The sequence below is a fragment of the Glycine max genome, chromosome 19 (assembly GCF_000004515.6).
Source record: "Glycine max cultivar Williams 82 chromosome 19, Glycine_max_v4.0, whole genome shotgun sequence".
NCBI classification, from domain to species: domain Eukaryota; kingdom Viridiplantae; phylum Streptophyta; class Magnoliopsida; order Fabales; family Fabaceae; genus Glycine; species Glycine max.
Window position 1 is genome coordinate 30,224,140 of NC_038255.2, and position 19,674 is coordinate 30,243,813.

The 19,674-nt window shown below is 35.6% G+C and overlaps 1 protein-coding gene across 5 annotated transcripts; it reads right to left on the bottom strand.

The window, feature by feature from the left end:
- Positions 1-1,531: 1,531 nt before the first annotated feature.
- Positions 1,532-19,427, bottom strand: LOC100810572 (GPI inositol-deacylase). Of its 5 annotated transcripts, none has more exons than XM_006604053.4 (19): positions 18,952-19,425; positions 18,218-18,718; positions 17,281-17,529; positions 16,516-16,706; positions 16,259-16,430; positions 15,665-15,802; positions 15,396-15,585; positions 14,781-14,926; positions 7,505-7,681; positions 7,239-7,349; positions 6,649-6,768; positions 6,249-6,405; positions 5,169-5,332; positions 4,873-4,959; positions 4,208-4,536; positions 3,892-3,973; positions 3,518-3,657; positions 2,839-3,115; positions 1,532-2,214 (listed from the first exon to the last, which is right to left on the bottom strand). In XM_006604053.4, exons 2-19 carry the CDS (start codon positions 18,506-18,508, stop codon positions 1,882-1,884), a joined length of 3,354 nt encoding a protein of 1,117 aa, XP_006604116.1. In that variant the 5' UTR covers positions 18,509-18,718; positions 18,952-19,425; the 3' UTR covers positions 1,532-1,881. The 5 variants fall into 5 exon arrangements, with proteins under 5 accessions (XP_006604116.1, XP_006604115.1, XP_003555152.1 ...); XM_006604052.4 differs by having other exon boundaries at positions 18,218-18,764; XM_003555104.5 differs by having other exon boundaries at positions 2,839-3,112; positions 18,218-18,764; positions 18,952-19,424.
- Between the last annotated feature and the right edge of the window lie 247 nt (positions 19,428-19,674).

Consider the following 19,674-nt stretch of genomic DNA (forward strand, 5'->3'; position numbering starts at 1 on the left):
CATGAAAACAAAATACATTTGCAAGGTCGTGTAACACACAACCATTGATTAGAACTCAAATGAACACCTACAATATATTATGTTGTGTTCTAAAGCTTGGTGAAAGGAATGTAGTTCAACACAATCAATCAAGTATCTACATTTTTTCTCAAACCCAGACGGTTGTACTAAAAACCCAATTATGCTCAATTAAAAATATTTTCAGTGTACTCCTTCATTTCTTTGTATTATTTCATTTTTTTAAAAAAATTTAAATTAATGTGGGATTGCTGGAAAATATTTCTTATAATTTAAAATTTAAAGTTAAAAATATTTTTTCTTTTATGAGCCTTGTTTTAGAAAATAAAATGTTTTTTTTTTCAAAATTAGTTTTTTTAATCTTAAAGCTTTCCCCTATCTTTTGTTTTCCATATCTTTTTCCTATCTTTTGGGAAGTTATAGTTTTACTGAGTCAAATTATTTTCTTAACGTTATAAGCCTTTGCTCTTTAAGGAAATTTTATCATGTAATTCTGTTATTATTTTATGAACGTCACAACGTCAATTATGCACGTTATTGGGTCAGCTTCAGTTTTCTTACATTGTAACGTTAAATATATAGTTTCCTGCTCACAAAACATACGAGACAATACACTAGAAATACATATACTGATAAAGCTATCGTTCAATATAAAATTCTATTGCTATATAAAAATGTTTTGGAGCATTAATGTTTTTTTGTTCAAGAATCCTTCGTTCCACATACTACGGATCATTTTCTCTCTAAGGAGATACCGCATAACGTACTTTAACCTAGATTTTCTTAAACTCATTTCTATTTTATTTTTTTCCTTTGTATTAATTGTTTATTATAAGTATTGTATGTGTTATGATTATATAATACACTGCTATGTTTGTTGTATCTGTCTATCTGACTTCCTAATTCTTTTTATCTAACATTATAGAGCAAATTATATTTATGAAGAACTAAAAATAAATTTAAATCTTAAATAATTAATTTTTTTTAATAAAACATTTGATAGAAATTTTTAAACTTGCTCTCATGTATTAAACTAATTATCACTAGAAGATACATGTAATCTCAAATTAAACAAAAAAAAAAATATATAGTTTGAACTTGAATTATCTATATTAGAGGAAATACTAGCAACACTCTCTAAATCTTTATAAAATTCTAACAGTCTCTACATTGACTAAAATTTATTAAAAATTATGTTTTTGTAAATTTCACTTATTATTTAATGATTATCTCTTAATTTAGAAGACTCACTAAAATTTATTATTTCTATTAAATTTCGAACAATAGAGAGGATTAGAAAAAAGAATGTTAGACTGTATTGCTAAAATTCCTCTCGATTAATCAACGTGAATTCGTTTGTCTAATAAAACGTGAACTTGATCAAATTTTCAACCCAAATAGTTGAATCTTATCTTTACTGTTTATACCTTTGCTGTGAAGGCTATCTTTATATCAATGCATTTCGAAGATCATTCTCATGTGAGATTAAGAGCACAAAAGTTACCTCCAACCATAGGAAAAAATTTACTTTCCTCACACTCAGGCATAATTACAAAAAAATATTGCAGAATATCCTCGTAAAACAATGATACAACAGCAGCAAAAACGCCTCAGCACATGAAAAAGACACTAATCTTAACTATCTAAATGTTACAACAGTTTCCACAGGAATACCAGCATAAACACATCAAACCGGTAAAGCCTGCTCGTTCTATAAGAAATCAAATATCTAACATCAATGACCTAGGTGCACCATCTCAATGGGGCACATGCCACTCACTAGTAACCATCAACAAAACAATTACACATACATACACACACGTGGCATTCTACTATGAGTAAGAAAGTGGTTTTTCGAAACTTTCAGTGCCTGTGAGAATGCTTCCGGCTGCTATAAGTAACCTCTTTCTCTTCCCCATTCCGTCTACGCGACATCCTTAAGGCGAAGGAAATGCCCCCCACAGCACCCATAACATAAAACGCACTGTACGGAGCCAAAGTGAGACCAGAAAAATAAGACCAGTATCCAGCTATGAGATAGATAAAATATAGCCTAACATTGCAGATGGGGATCCCAGTATAGGACAAGAAGAAGGAATTGAATTCAGGCTTCGAGTTGCAGATGCCATGAAGAATGACGCCGATGCAAAGCACTGAATCCAGGAGCCATGGGAGGCTCTCACCCAACGCCAATCTCTACAAAAGTAAAAGATAAATAAGGTAATGAACAGTCATAAAACGTAATAGTATATTGTCTTTCAAGCAGTAATCCAGTAAATTACCATGAACTATACTTCTATCCAATGAATTTCAAAAAAAAAAAAAAAAACGGAGCTTGGATTTTTCACATTCAACTTAAGTACAACTTCAACATCAACTGCACTGATTTATTTCTTATCCATACCCAAAATGATGAAAACGATCAAGGAGCACATTCAACAGAACACAGTTCACTATTTTTGTTTGAAAGTGAAAAGGCCTAAAGAAGGAAGAAAAGGAAAGAAAGAAAGATTCCATTGAAAAAGAACAAGAATAGATGCAAATTGAAACATATTTCAGCAAGTGTTGGTATCTAAGTATCTAACTATGAATGGGGAAACAAAATCATATGTAAGATTATGGGTCAGATTTTGTAAGCACACATCTCTCCTAGTCTTCACCGGGAGGCTATAATTATGTTGTGGGAATTCAATCAAACCACATTCCCCTTTCCCATTTCCCCTACATTAGAGCCTCCCTAGAACATTCCCCCCAAGAAAAGTGGTTGCATGACAGAATATGTTTAGAATGTTAACTTGATAATTAATTGATATATTGTACCTGGAACCAAGCTGCAACGGATGGGGCAAACATCATAGTTGCAACAAGATGCAATATCAACAAGCCATGGCGATGGTGAAATAAATCTAATTGTGTGTCACCAAAACTTTTTGATGAATCTGGACTGTTGGAGTAATTGTCTTCTGAAGGGAAAGTCCGCTTGAAACTACCATCAAATTTGAACTTCAGCCTTTCAGACCCCATATAGTCTTCACTGTTACAATCAAAATTTTCATTATTCTGTTCGTGGTTGCGACAAGATGCTGTCAGGAAACTGCTACAAAAACAAAAAGAAAATTCAGTCTCACAAATAGCCAAACAAGTTAACACAATGAATTGCAAAACAATCTTCCCTAAACTTCAGCCCAAAACTTCCACTTATCTTAATGACGCAAATTATTTCACTTTCCCAGTTATTGTTGCAATCAAATAGCATCTTCTCTCACACCCAATATTTTCCAACATGTAAGCAACATATGGAAAAGAGATATTAACACACTGACACTGGATTTGTTAAAACTCGTACTGAATGAATGTTAAATTAGCTTACATCTATCAGTTGCAGGTAAGATAGATTGATAGACATTTGAAAGTATAAGGAAGATATCATTTGATCAGATGTTATTAATCCTTTGCAGTAACAACTAAAATGAAATGAATAAATGTAGAATAGATATACCTGCATAATGCATTGTGACAACAGAGAAAATGAGAGAAGAGAAGTATAAGGAGACCAAAGGATGGATGAACCAGGCTAGCCAAGACCATTGCAGTAACTGCCATAACAATTACTGGATTTGCTCTTAGAACCCTAACCACCTGTTTAATGTAAGTACCAAGATTCAAAGGTGAATGTGCTGAACTTAAAGTACAAAAGAAAACAGAAGGTCACTAGCATAAGCACCCTCCCTTGTCTACTTTCCACCTCTATTCTACTACCCCTTCACCCACAGAAATAAGCAAATCAAAAATGAAATTTAGAAATGTGGATAAGAAACCAAGCTACAACATACTTGATTTGACAACCACCTCACATATAAGGTTGTACTTTACCTTTAGAGAAAAGAAGCTAGACGAATGATTAACAAACCAACGAAGGAAAAAAAAGCTAACATTCCGTTCCCACATTTGCCACCTGCAATATACTTACCCATGTTATTTATCATTAAATGTAGCAACGTGATTAGCATTTCTTTTATTGATTATGAAGCCTAAAAAAATTGGTAGAAATAAGAGAATAAATATAGATATTCACAGGAAATGTGATTTACTACGACAAATTCCTATTACTATATCAAGGCTACCCTACTTGACATTAGCAAACAAATCGAGCAAATTTAGGATAAGTGGTATCAATCAGTGTACTAACCTTGTCTTGATGAAAATATGTGTAACAGCAGCCACAAAGAATACCAAGTGGGAAATCAAAATTAGAATAGCTATGAATCCGTTTGCAAAGATATAACAAATTAGAGAGATGCTGATGAAGCTAGCAAATGGAGGAAGTGGCTGAGACATCAACAACAAAAGGAACAAGGAAAAGAAAATGGGTAGAATGGCTAGGGGAAAGAAATGTGATATTAGTGTCAAATTGGATTCCACAGCAGTCAGCATTGATGGTATCCGCAGATCAAGATCCCATGAACATGCTTGCCGCATTAGAGCAAAGAAAACAACAGCAATAGAGAAACCAACTATCTGCATAAACAACAACCAATGAAAAAATTATTGGAGATGAATTAGAATCCATAAAGAGGATGGATATGAAGAGAGAACAAAACAAGCAAATACTAAGTATGTCTGTACCATATGCATGAGCAAACAATTCACCTTTGTAAATCAATCAAAAACACCAAATTGTACAAAAGAGGATAAAAAAAATGCCAATGATATATAAGTATATTGGAAATCGAAATAAATAATAAAATAATGTTTTACAAAGGCATGAGATTATAGGAAATACAAATAAATAAATAAATAAATAAAAGGCATGATAAGAAATTACAAAATTCAGACATAAAGAAATTTCATTACCTTTGGACTATACAATAGTAGAAACCTACTTGCAGCAGCACTAACAGAAATTGAAATGCTACTCTTATAAGAACAATGTGGGTCAACCTGTAGAATAGTGGAGAAATTAAAAATATATAAAAATTAAAAGAATTGTCATAATACCTGCCATTGCCAGTAACAGAATGCTAGGTAGTCAGAAATTTGGTAGTATGGCATCCCTTTACAAATTCTTTTACATGAAAGTAACTCTGCTCTATTTGTTGAAGAATTTAAGGGAAAAAACAGCTCAATTTTATGTATTAGGTGATTCATACCAGCAAAAGAACAATGGTTTTTTCAGATTTCTGAGTTGAACTCCAATGAGCTGGGGAGGAATCGACAACAATTGTCTCACTGTTCAAATTTGGATATACATGAAGACCAGATGTATCATCCCAAGCAAGTGCAACAGGTGGGAAACAGCGCAATTTGCAAAGCCCTGAAATACCCAGCTATAGTTATCTAAGCTGAAAAGAAAACATCAAACACTGCAGAAAATATTAATCACAAATTCATAATGCATTCAACTATATGCAGAAATGAAACATGAGTAACATAACAAAATATCTAAACTGATGGTATATTCACCTTTTTAAACCAATGTGCTATGTTATTTCTATGATAACAAGCCTCAAAAAAGGCGAGAGTAGAGACATTATTTTTGTTAATATTTTATATTATATTTTAAGCTGACTTTTCTAAAAGTTAAAAAATAAATAGTTTTTTAATAATATTAATGTGTGTCCATCCATACGGAGGAGTCAGTTCAAGTGTCTGAGTTGCGTAAAGGTGTCGGCTTAACCGCTCAAGTGTTGCCAACAAAAAATAATTTTTTAATTGGCCACCTAATTTGAAGTGTTGGACTTGTGCCAGACAAGTGTCGGTGTCTGAAACGTGTTTGGCACGGCAACATTTCAAACAAGAGAAGTGTCTGTGCTTCATAGGTCCAAACCCACTAATAACACTAAATAAAATCCATAATATTCTAAATTTCTAATAGCATAGAAGTAAAGGCATATGGTGCAGATTGATGAGAGCATTCAGATATGTTGATCTGAAGGGAATAATGACATCATTCTGTCAAACTAGTTTATACATAGTATATCTATTTGTATCATCGAAATTAGTCTATGCTAACAAGTGAACAAAAAAATTCTATTGGAAAGAGGCCTTAATTGCAATCCCCATTAGCCCGCCTTGGTAGTGGCCTCTTTAGGGGCCACACATCCTACAAGCTGGTTTGTGGATTTTCTATAGTGAATATACCATGATGCCATTAAACCTAAGAAAACAAGCACAACACAAAATAAAATTCTAAACTAGTAGTCCAGTTGGTAGTGGATTAGAATTCTTACTACTACTTTCAAGGTCTCCAGCTTCCTCTTCAGGAAGTCCAGAGTTTCTAATTCCACAGCTGACAGTTTTCAAAGACAAAGTAACAGGTAGAAGACCCAAACTGATGGCAAATGATAATTTGACAGCTAGAGGATGAGCTTCCTCCAAAACCAAATCCTGCATAAGCAACCACACACACACACACACACACATATAAGCAACCTAATAGGACAAAAGGCAGAGAATATTTGGGTATAAGCTTAAGCTATATCATGTATATCCTAAAAACTGCTTCAAAATTAGAATTGCTGATGAAAAAACATGAGTCTTGCAATGAAAAGAAACTCAGGAAATAAAATCATATAAGTGAATAAAACTACAATATAGCAAGGTCAGTCAACATTCCATGAAAATAATAACCTTCTGAGAATAGGTAGATTGAAGCATAAACCATGGAGATAGCTCTTGATTTCCTTCCTCTGGGTTAAAGAACTGTCCAACTGCCATGGATGCTGCTGGCGGGGGTCTTCCTGAAATAGTCTGAGAACCACATTGTCATTACACACACAAATATGGAACACACATTTTCAACTACAAAGACCATACAGAAAATACATCATATTTATAAGCAGGATGATTCTATTATTCCATCATCAGTCATCATAATTAGTAAATGACCACATGAAATTACCCTTACACAAGAAATTTAAGAATAGAAATAGATAAACAATATTTAGTGATGAACAAACAATCCACCCATCTAGATGAAAATCACCTTTCCAATTTTATGGAAGGTACTTGTAAGACCAAACGTAAAGTAGCATACAGGCTTCCACATGGAAATTTTAAAATGAAAAAAAGGTTCAAATCTCAAAATCTCTTTACCAAGCAAACCAAGAAGGCCTAAGGGAAGAAAAGAATCATAAAAAAACAAATATTTTTGAATACCTGTTGGAGGATATGCATTTCTTAATATCTAAAAGGAAATCAATCAAAACTCAAAATTGTACCAGATGAGGTGCAACTGAGACAGTAAGAAATCTGAAGCCATGCATATCTTCAGGACTCAACCAAAATACAGCAGATGGAGGAGCTTGCTCAGTCTGACTGCCAGGTTCAAGCTGTTATAATATTGCAGATTAAATATTATGAGTACCCATATAAAATTAATTAAGCATTTTCTTAAGACTATCTTAAAGAACTCAACAATGGTAATGTAGTATAACAGATAATCCAAACAAGAAAGAAGGATGGTCTGGAAATAGGCATGATATACCTGCCGTGGTGCTGGGCCTGAGGGAATGCGCATCATCTTTGATGTTACTTCAACAACCCTATTATTGGGAAGTAAACTTGTAGCAGATTTCCCCTTTTCAGGCCACAAATGAAGTCTAATTCCAGAACATGGCTCAAGATTGGTCACAAGCACAAAATGACTTTTTCCATTTGAACCCTACACGTCCAGATTAAATGGTTCAGCAATTGCACTGTGGCATGATTATCTATGATGTAAAACAAACAGAAAGAAAATTGAAAATTTAGGAATCCTTGAAACTAGGAAATTTATTAGAAAATGAATTTAATCAGACTCCTGAAATAGTCATGCTGATCATGAACAACATTCATATCTACCATACACAAAATTCAGCAGATATCTTCTTCAAATTTAGAAAAGATAAAATGGTCTAACACCTTCAAAATTAAAATTGTTCTATTCAAACAAATAATTGAAAGATATACTACTTGACCAGGAAGCTGAGTGCCTGATTAGAGGTCATTTTGATAATCTCCAATAGCAAATGGAAACAAGTTATTTATGGTTGTTGGAGATCCCACACCATCTAGAGATATGGCCTTAAAAGTGTATATAAGTGGGGGGCAATCTTTACCTTACAAGCCGATTTTGTAGCGTTCAGTTAGGCCCATAACCCACTTTTTAAGATGGTATCAGAGACTATCCTAGAGAGATTTGTTGGGCCTATCGGGCAACCCACTATTGAGTTGTTATTGGACCATCCACAAATGTCTAGTCCTGCAAACTTAACGGTTGAGATCTCCAGTCCTCAGCGAGGGAGGTGTGTTGGAGATCCCACATCGTTTAGAGATATGGCCTTAAAAATGTATATAAGTGGGGGGCAACCCTTACCTTACAAGCTGATTTTGTACGGTTGAATTACGCTTGAGATGCCTCCTTTTTTTAAAAAAAAATTAAAAAAACTATTATATGATATTTCTATAATTATTACTGAGAACAAAAGTTTTCAACATTATAATGGAAATTTATGCATCCCCACAAACAATGTCTAAAGCAAAAAACGAAAAGAGTTATAATCTGTTTCTTTTTTTTAAAAAAAAGGAGGCATATGGCAGTGTGTGCAACTTATATGGTCCTTTGGTCAATGTGATTGAAGTGGAATGCTAGCATCTATGAAGGTGTAGGTGTACCTTTGTCCCAAATGCCACCTAGCCCCATCTCCAATCCCAAACATATTAGCCTTATTTATAGTCCCCAAATGTTGTTGACCTGCCACTGCATTATAATTTTAGTTTATTTTCTTTTATTACATATAACTGTATTTGAAACAAGCTTAAAGTGTAGTGAGCTTTTAACTTTAGGAGAGAGTTAGAATATCTAGAAAATATCTTATAATATCATTATTGAATTTTAGAATATTTCAAATTATCATACATGATTTCTTGTGAGTAATTTCTGTTGCAGAATGATAAGCATAAGCATAAGCCACACATCACCAAGGTGTACACCCGCAAACAGCGAGCAAAAGAAGCAATAACCATGAACCACCAGCAGCAGGGCGCACAAAACCCAAGGGGTACAAACCACCCAACAGTTACAACCCACCCAAAGGGTGTAAACCATCCAACAGTTACGTTTCACCCAAAGGGTGCAAGGTCAGAAGATGTGAATTAAGGGGACATGACCCTTAGGAATAGTCACAACCAACCGTTATGATCCGCCCAAGGGGTGCAAGGTCAAAAGATGTGAATCAAGGAGACATGACCCTTGGGAACAATCACAACCAACCGTTATGATCCGCCCAAGGGGTGCAAGGTCAGGAGATGCGAATCAAGGGGGCATGACCCTTGGGAACAGTCACAACCATTTAGAATAATTGTGTCCATTAGATGTAGTATAAATAGAAGTAAACCAAAATGGGAAAGTCACTCTAGAATTAGGAAGTATCTGGATTGTGGAGAGACAGGCTCTCGAAAACCTGTGTAATAAAATATCTCAAATTATCTATCAAAATTTCTGTTTCATCTTTTCAAATTTGTTCCATTTTTATCTGTTCATATCAATTTGGTATCAGAGCACCAATCCGATGCTTGTTTCCAACAATGGTGACAACTCAATCTAATTCTAAAAATTCAGACACAATGGAGAGAATTTTGGAGATGCTAATGGTGGACCGAGAAAACCAAGTTGCAGAACGACAACAACGAGATGCAAAACAACAACAACTTGAAACACATTTTGCGTGCCTAGAAGCCATGATGAAAAATTTGTCCAAGCATTCAGATGATGGCATGCCCAAAGGTTCCGTCAATAAAGAAAAGACACCTAAAAACCACACCGACGAAGGAAAAACAGAACGATGGAGAAAATTGGAAATCTCATATATGATAGGGAATCTTATGCTTATAGTTGGATAAATAAATTGGAATGCTTCTTTCAAATGAGAGATATACTGGAAGAAGAGAAAATTCAAGCAGTTATGGTGGCGCTAGATGGAAAGGCGCTATCTTGGTTCCAATGGTGGGAAACTTGCAATTCTGATATTGGATGGGGCGATTTCAAAGTTGTCATTCTTGAAAGATTCCAAACTTCAGCCACTCTCAACCCTTTTGCCACCTGCCTTGCACTTAAACAAGAAGAAATGGTGGAAGAGTACGTTGAACAATTCGAAAGGTTTGCAGGAATGCTGCAGAATGTTGGTGAAGAACATTTAAAGGACATTTTTGTGAATGGAATGAAGGAAGATGACATTGCAAAAACCGCTTTCCGCACACATGAAGGCCACTATGAATTTATGGTACTTCCATTTGGACTTACTAATGCACCTTCTTTTCAATCATCAATGAATGAAGTTTTAAGGCCAGTACTCCAGAATTACGTTTTAGTATTCTTTGATGACATCCTAATATATAGCCCTTCCATGGAAGAACATAAGCAACACCTGTGAAATGTATTGACATTATTGCAACAAAGTGAATTAAAGATCAACGACAAGAAATGCTCCATCAGCCAAGCAAACTTGGAATATCTAGGACATGTTATTTCCACTGGAGGTGTATCCACAGATCCTCAGAAGTTGGAAGCAATGACATTATGGCCTATGCCCAAGAATGTCACCAGCTTAAGGGGATTCTTAGGCCTTACTGGCTATTACAGGAGGTTTGTTCATAATTATGGAAAAATAGCAAGGCCATTGACCAACCTATTGAAGAAAAATGCCTTCCAATGAAGTCCAGAGGCGCAAACTGCATTCGAACAACTTAAGCAAGCCATGACCAGTTTTCCTACATTAGCAGTACCTGATTTTTCAAAGCCTTTTGTGGTTGAAACTGATGCTTGTGGAACTGGATTAGGAGCGGTTCTAATGCAAGAAGGAAGACCCCTAGCCTTTTGGAGCACTACCATATCCAAAAGAAACCAAAGGAAATCGGTGTATGATCGCGAATTGATGGCAGTCGTGAAAGCGATCCAAAAATGGCAACACTACTAGCTGGGAAACCATTTCATTTTCAAAACTGACCAAAAAAGTTTGAAATTTTTGACAGAACAGAGGATCTCGGTGAGGAACAATACAAATGGATTTCCAAATTGGCAGGATATGATTTTGAAATATAGTACAAGCCAGGGAAGGAAAATTCTACCGTCGATGCCCTTTCCAGGAGAAGTTCCTATTGTGCCATGACAGTCTTACAAATTCACGATTTAGAGAAATGGACAGAAGAGATCAAACAAGATGACAAGTTACAGAAAATCATGCAAGACCTGATTATTGATCCCGCATCTCATATGGGCTATACTTTGAGGGATCAGAAGTTATTTTACAAGGAGAAATTAGTGCTATCCAAATCTTCCTCCCGAATTTCAATCATTTTAAAAGAATTTCATTCATCATTGGTAGGAGGACATTCAGGTATCTTCAGAACTTACAAAAGAATAGCAAGTCTAATGTATTGGGAAGGTATGAAAACCGATATCAAGAATTTCGTTGCTACTTGCGAAGTCTGTCAAAGAAACAAAAGCGACAACTTGCCTCCAGTAGGATTGCTACAGCCATTACCCATTCCTACTCAAGTATGGACAGATATTTCTATGGATTTTATTGGAGGACTACCCAAATCCAAGGGGAAGGATACAATCTTGGTGGTGGTTGACCGACTCACTAAATATGCTCACTTCATACCATTACGACATCCCTTCACCGCTACCGAAGTAGCCGCAGTTTTTCTACAGGAAATTGTAAGATTGCATGGATTTGCATCTTCCATTGTTTCAGATCGTGACCCTTTGTTTTTAAGCAACTTCTGGAAAAGCCCTTTTTAAAGCAGCAGGTATACAGCTTAAGTTCAGTTCAGCATATCATCCCCAAACTGACGAACATACAGAAGTTGTCAACTAATGCTTGGAAGTTTATTTATGGTGCTTAAGTGGAACAAAGCCTAAGAAATGGGCCTCTTGTCTTCCATGGGCAGAATTCTGGTTTAACACTAATTATAACACTTCAAGCAAGATGTCTCCTTTCAAAGCTTTGTATGGACATGATCCCCCTCACATTCTCAAGGGATCCACCATTCCTTCCTGCCTTGAAGAAGTCAATAAACTAACAATTGCTCGGAATGAATTATTGGCTACTCTAAGAGAAAATTTGTTGAAGTCTCAAGATATCATGTGAGCAAATGTCAACAAACGCCGTCGGGACATAGAATATGCAGTCAGTGATTGGGTGTTCTTGAAGATGCAACCTTACAGAAGAAGATCCTTGGCTAAAAGGATTAATGAAAAACTCTCCCCTCGGTTTTATGGTCCTTTCCAAGTGTTAAACTAGGTGGGTGTTGTTGCTTATAAGTTGGATCTTCCATCTCACAGTAAAATTCATCCGATCTTTCATGTCTCTCTCCTCAAGAAAGCCATTGGTGACTCGTTCCAGTCCCAACCTTTACCACATATGTTATCTAAGGATCAGGAATTACAAGCTTATCCAGATTCTGTTTTAGATATTTGTGAATTACAACCTGGCAACGTGGAAGTTTTAATTCAGTGACAAAATCTCCCTCCCAGTGAAAATAGATGGGAATCTGTGGCTAAATTACAAGAGGTTTTTCCGACTTATCACCTAGAGGACAAGCTGAGTCTTTTAGGCGGGGGTATTGATAAGCATAAGCATAAGCCACACATCACCAAGGTGTACAGCCGCAAACAGCGAGCAAGAGAAGCAATAACCATGAACCACCACCAGCAGAGTGCACAACACCCAAGGGGTGCAAACCATGCAACAGTTACAACCCACCCAAAGGGTGTAAACCACCCAATAGTTACGTTTCACCCAAAGGGTGCAAGGCAGAAGATGTGAATCAAGGGGACATGGCCCTTGGGAACAGTCACAACCAACCATTATGATCCGCCCAAGGGGTGCAAGGTCAGGAGATGCGAATCAAGGAGACATGACCCTTGGGAACAGTCACAACCAACCGTTATGATCCGCCCAAGGGGTGCAAGGTCAGGAGATGCGAATCAAGGGGGCATGACCCTTGGGAACAATCACAACCATTTAGAATAATTATGTCTATTAGATGTAGTATAAATAGAAGTAAACCAGAATGGGAAAGTCATTCTGGAATTAGGAAGAATCTGAATTGTGGAGAGACAGGCTCTCAAAAACCTGTGTAATAAAATATCTCAAATTATCTATAAAAATTTATGTTTCATCTTTTCAAATCTATTCCATTTTTATCTGTTCATATCAGAGAATGAAGCCCCACAGGACACATAAATTGGTAAGGTTACAAATAAAATGAATATAAAACTTGAGGGCCCAAGTCCAAATTACCTAGGTTAGGCATTTTGGACAAAGCAACAACTTCAAGTACAGGCACACACCATAGATGCACCAGTTCATCCATAATTTCAACATGATATCAATGTCTGGCCTCTAAGCCCATTGAGGATCCATGGGAGGACCTGAGGCCCAATACGTAAAAAAAAGAAACAAAAAAGGGAGGGTTCAATGACGAAGAGCCAAGCAACTATTGTAGGCAACAAATAAGTGTTACAATCCCACGAAAATAAATAGCGATGAAGATGAACACTAGCCAGCAAATCAAGAATAACTTCCTCTGTATTATTGATTCAAACGACAGGGTCAAGGTGATCTTTCAAGGGAGAACTCCGTTATTACACTACAACACAGTCTTCTCTGTTTCTAACCTCTCATACCCTATCTTTGTGCTCCCTGATTTAGTAATTCCTATTTATATCCCATATTTTATTATCCTGATGCTATGACGGTTGTAATCTAATGAAACCAACTAATCCTCATAATTATTAAAATAACAGTCCCTAAAATGCCCCCAGCTATATTAATTAGCGGAGCTACTTCCTACTACCCTTTCCTTCTCATATAAACCTTCAAGACCTCCTCATGTGACTGCTGTCCGTTGCTAACATAAGTCACAGCTGCAGATTGAAGAATGAAGTCTCACATCAGTTGTTGAGGTAATGAATGATGATAGGAACCCAAACCCCAAGCCCTTCAAGGTTCCTAAACCTTTACAGGTTTACATCCAAAGGCCCAAGAATAACCAGGGCCCACAATCTACTATAGTCAGCAGTGAGAGAAAGGGGGAATTAGTTACATTACATAGAAAGAATAAAAGTAGTCTGTTATATCGGAAAGAGTTGAGTAGGAGGTATTATGATGTTTAACCAAATTGTTAGGGGCTAGAGACTCATCTCTATGCTTGGGAGCTTCTGATCTTCTTGTTATCTTCTTTCTGCTGATATATACTATAGAAAAATACATTTTCTGATAGCAATTGCTACCAAATGATGAGGATATAAAACTATAAGGGGGCAAGTTCAAATTGTCTTGGGCATTTTGGACAAAGTAGCAACTCTCAAGTACAAGCCCACGCCGCAAATCTACTAGCTGACTAGCTCATTCTCCAACATTTCAAGATTTTTTTTATATAAATTAAGGTTGAGATCCAACTAGGTTGGCGCCCTCATAATTTCAACCAAGATTTGGAAAGGGGCCATTCATAATTTCAACAATTTCCAAATTTCATTATATTCCAATCCAAGATATGTTTCCTAATTCAATTAGGATTAGGAGACTAGTATTTGTATAAATAGGGGTTAGTGCTTTGCATTTTATCATTGCACAGCATATATCAATACTATTTTCTATTATTTAATGTCTGTTCTCTCTTTTCGACCTAAATCCCTACAATTTCAACAGAACTTTTCTTCTATGTATGTCAAGTATTTTGGATATCATATTAAAGAAACAATAAACAAATACCAATTTTTGTATGTCCAACCACCGCCTTCGACCATCCATTGCTAATACAGTCAGCTCATTTATCTGAATGTATAGGTCTCTATCAAGGCCCCCATCATTCCAATGAATATTGGCAGGACAAGCAACCGGTCTATGCACAAGAGATCCTGTAGCCACAACATAATTTGAATATAAAAATTTGCACAAATGTGGTAGGTTATATCCAAAATAACAAAGATTGGCATAGATGAAATTTAGTGAAATTAAACAGAAACCACCAAGTGACAAAAGAAATGATTTTCATATGCAATGCAACATCATTTTCAAAAATGTTTGTACATTGCATCAGTAATGGAAAAATCATAATGGCAAGCATTCACAAGAGTTTTTACCAATATAAATCAAGATGACTTGTTACAGAAGAAAACACATGGAAATAATGGAAAAGCTATCTTCTTTGCCCATAAAGCATAATTTAACTTTATATTATTAGAAAATGCTTCAACAGCTATATGCACATAAAATAGTGCTGGAATGATTATTAGATGATTCCAGAAAGCTTGTCAATGTGGTTTTCAGATAAACTAAATACAAGAATTATGAGATAATAAAATTAAAAACAGAAGAATATAATACCAGTGACATCTTTTGTATTCTGGGCAGGAATGTTTAGTGACCGTTTATAAGAGGGTAACTGCATCATCCAGTCAAAATTATGTGATATTCCACTACGCAACATTCTTGCAAAAACTGCAAGTCTCTTTTGAGTATCTGGAAATGGTTGGCCAGTTCTGGAATCTATCAAACTAAGAAGTGTGTGTGATACCTAGATAAGAATATAAATGATAAGGACCACATAAAGAAGAACCAAGTATATGTTCTTGACAAAAAATAAACTTACTTACTTGGACAACCAATTGATTACACCATAAAATAGCCTGATGTTCCATTGACAACCACACATTTTTCATGGCTGTACTACCGATCATGAAGCCATGGGTTGGGGGCACAATATTATCAAGTGATGTTAATTTTGACCGTACCTGAAGAAAAGAAAGAACAAAAACTAAACCATTATGCCAAGGCGAAAACATGTTAACAATACATGGTAATCATTGTATAAAACTAGAACTTCCATAGTAAGAAATGTGATTCTGTGACTGTACAACTAGAACTTCCTTAGTGTGATGACAAAAGATCAATTTCCATAACAACCAACATTTACTCAATTTAACAAAGTTCATTTCTAGATGTTGCATAAGATGGCAATTAAATAATACTTTTGCAGTAACTCAAAGGAGATACAAGTTAAGAATGTCCCTAAATGGATACAATAAGAGGGCTGCTATGCAAAATCAAGAAAAATGTTCAAATTTAACAAAGCATAAGGCAAAATAATCTTCTGAAGCACAGACAAACAAAGCATCTTTTTCTATCAAATATCATTGCTGATAAATCTACTGCATATAGGGGGGAAGGTGAAAACACGTTAACAATACCTGGTAATCATTGTATGCACCAGAAATAGATACAACTACAACATGAGAGAGTACTGGATCAGACACATAATGCCCCGTGTTCGTGGTTTGAACCTTATATCCTTCTATCCATTCTGAATTTACACGCGCAAAGTAACGACCCAATGAAGGCTGCAATGCCACAGGAGGTGATCTGAATAAAATACATGTATCCCATCAAACATTTAAGCAGCACATAGAAATACAACAAGAATAACAATAATAGGAAATAAACATACTGATGTGGGGATGAAAGTGTAAGAACAGTTTCAACTGCTGATTTCCTAAGATGAGGGTGGATAACAGCAGCCCTAGCAACAAAACCTCCCATTGAATGACCAACTAATATCACACTTTTTGGTAAACTCCCAGAAACTGCAGCACCTTCTCTTGTTCGAGCGTCATAAGACACTTTATATTGGTCCAAAATCTGCAAGGCCACATCATAAGCATTGAACAGAGGGAGAAATTTCAAGAATTACCAACCTCGAGCGAAGTAAAGCCAGATAGATAAGAGCAAATATCAGAGATAACACCAACTTAAGAAAAGAGTGCATAAACCAGAACTATAAAGTCTAAGACAACTTGGAAACAGAGAAGTGTGTTATTCAAAGCATCAACAAAGCCAAGGGGTTTGTCTACTACCATAGGATGGTCTAAAATTAGAATCAATAAAAAAAGTTTACTTGCACCAAGACATAGAAAGACTAAGGGAACATTTGCAGAGCTGAGGGTTTAACTATGTCATTCTGACAAGTCACATAATTCTTTGGATTTTATGATGTTGATAATCAATAATAAGAAACAACATTCTCGGTTCCTTGAGATTATATATACCATTAGTGTAAACAGGCTGACTGCACGACAATGATAACAAGTTCAATTCAAAATAAATCGGCCATCTGCAAACTACAAATAAACTATCTCAAGAGTTAAGATTACAACCTGGTTATATTTATCCAATATTAATTTTCTTCCATTGGATATAAGCTAAAAATGATTACCTTGTGTATAGCATATACAACATATTCAGTGTGCTCTTCAAGAATCGCCCCATCCATGGCAGAATGTTCACCTTCAAGATCAACAGCAAACCAGTCCAGCCTGCTTGTATACTGGCTGGGTAATTGGAAACCAGATAAATTTATATCTACACCTCCTTCTTCAGGTCTTAGGGAAGCTTCTTGGTAAAATGTACGCTCAAGGGGGCCATTCTGATATGCCCTATCAGATTCTGCTGCCAATGACCGCACCTATAATGTGGATAAAAATAATAGAAAATGTTAATAGAAATATAAAATTTTGGGCGACAATAGTATAAAAAGAGATTAATTAATTATAATGCAATGACAGAAACAACTGAACTGAAAATCATTATCAATATTAAAGTTAGTTTCCTAAATCGTATGGGATCTATGCCATATTTCTCCTTTTTTTTTTCCTTCTCTTCCTGGTTTTTCAATTCCACAAATGAAAGGGAAGCGACATTCCCTTACCCAATGGAAATTCACAAACTCCAACTATAAAACCTTTCAAGAATGAATTGAGCAGCAAGTAGCCCTAGAGTCTAAGATTCAAATCAAAAACCTTGGCCAGAAAGTGAGCATACCTCAAACTTTGAAAAAAGCAAGCTAGATATGCAGATTTATGTCTACAAGTCATCATACTATATAATATAAGTATATAACTACATTAACCACTCAAGAATCAATCTATAACAACTAAACCAACATACTCCCAAAGAAATTAATGCCTCAAATGTTCAAGAACATTAAAACAACTCAAACCAAGCACAATAATATTTTCCCAGTTTTCAGCTTTAGACCACAATAATCCAATATTTCTTTAACATGCTGAAATAATTTAACCCAGAACTAAAGAACTAACCATAAAAACAAAACAACTTTGACTAAATCTGAACAAGAAGAAAGAGGACCTTGCCTGTTTGAAGCTGCCACCATTGCCCGGGATGAAAAGCACGGGCACACCACTAAGCTTCTTAAGATGCTCCTTAAAATCTATCTTTTTCCACCCCTCATGGTACAAGTACAAGCCATACTTCACCGGCGAAATGCTCTCCGACGATGAAATAGGAATGTAAGTCGGGTACATGTAGGTCATAATACATCCATTCGAAATAGGCTTCAACAAACCATACAAAGCAGCGAGACAAATCCCTACGACAACAATAATCAAAATTCCAATCCTAATTTTCCCCCTAAAACCCGGCATTCTCAAACGAAGCTTCAACTCCAAAGTCCTCAAATCACTGCAAATTTCACCTCAACCAATGCTCTAAATAAAACACAACAACAAGTGCCGCTGGTAGAAACAGAGCTTCAAGCAACGTAGTTCGATTAATCTATTCCATCGCCGAAAACAGATCACGTTGGATTAAACTACCGCTCCGATTTCAGAATCACATAGGCACCAATCGAACAGCTTCAGTAGCCAAAACAAATCAAATTTCCAGAACTAAAAAAGAGATCTACAATTCCACAACAACAAAAATGAAAAACAAAAGAAAATCCACGAACAATGAAAAAAGGATAACAGCAAAAAATCAAAGTATTATAATTAAAATAGCAGAGAAAACTTCAATATGGTTGTATAGATCTGAAAACAGTGAAAAGGATGAGAAATTGAAGAGAGAGATAGAGAGAGAGAAGGGTTACCGAATAGTGAAAAGGAGAGCGTGAAAGATGAAGATGAAGATGAGGGAAATGGCGTGTGAATTGTGGAGACGGAGGGTGCAACAAAGTTTTATTTTAAATTCCGTTAGTGGAAGTTGCGACGAGAAAATAGTTACAGTGACAGAGACGATAACGGAGTTGACGCTTTTGTTGTCCAAAACTGCTGCGATGATCTATCTATCTGGGTTTGTTTATTAAATGCGGGCTTTGATCTATCTTTCCAGAAGAGAAGAAAAGAGGAGCTCCTATAAAGCTCTTATAGTATACTTAGCTGAGTTTGATGGTTAAGACAATAATTTTGAAGGATCAATAGATGATGAAATGATTCTCATGTCCAGAAAATTCAAGCTGATGTTAAAAAAAGAAAGGAAAATTTCAGCATTCCTCTAGAAGAAAGGACACAAGATTAAAAAAAATATGAGGAAAGCAACAAGGTCATTTGCTTCGATGTAGGAACCTAGAAACCTAGACATATGAATAAAATTACAAGAAAGACACTAAAAGGGGTTGAATAGTGTGTATATCAAAGATAAAAATATTTTATAATAACAAGATTAGTATGGATAATACAAAGGCAAACACCGATCGTTTATTGAGAATAAATAGACTAAAAAGAATAGAGTGGTCGTCCATTGACAAATAAGAGTTTCTTAAAATAATTTTTCAAATAAGTATTTGGTGTAAAGTGATATTAGAAAAAGTAAC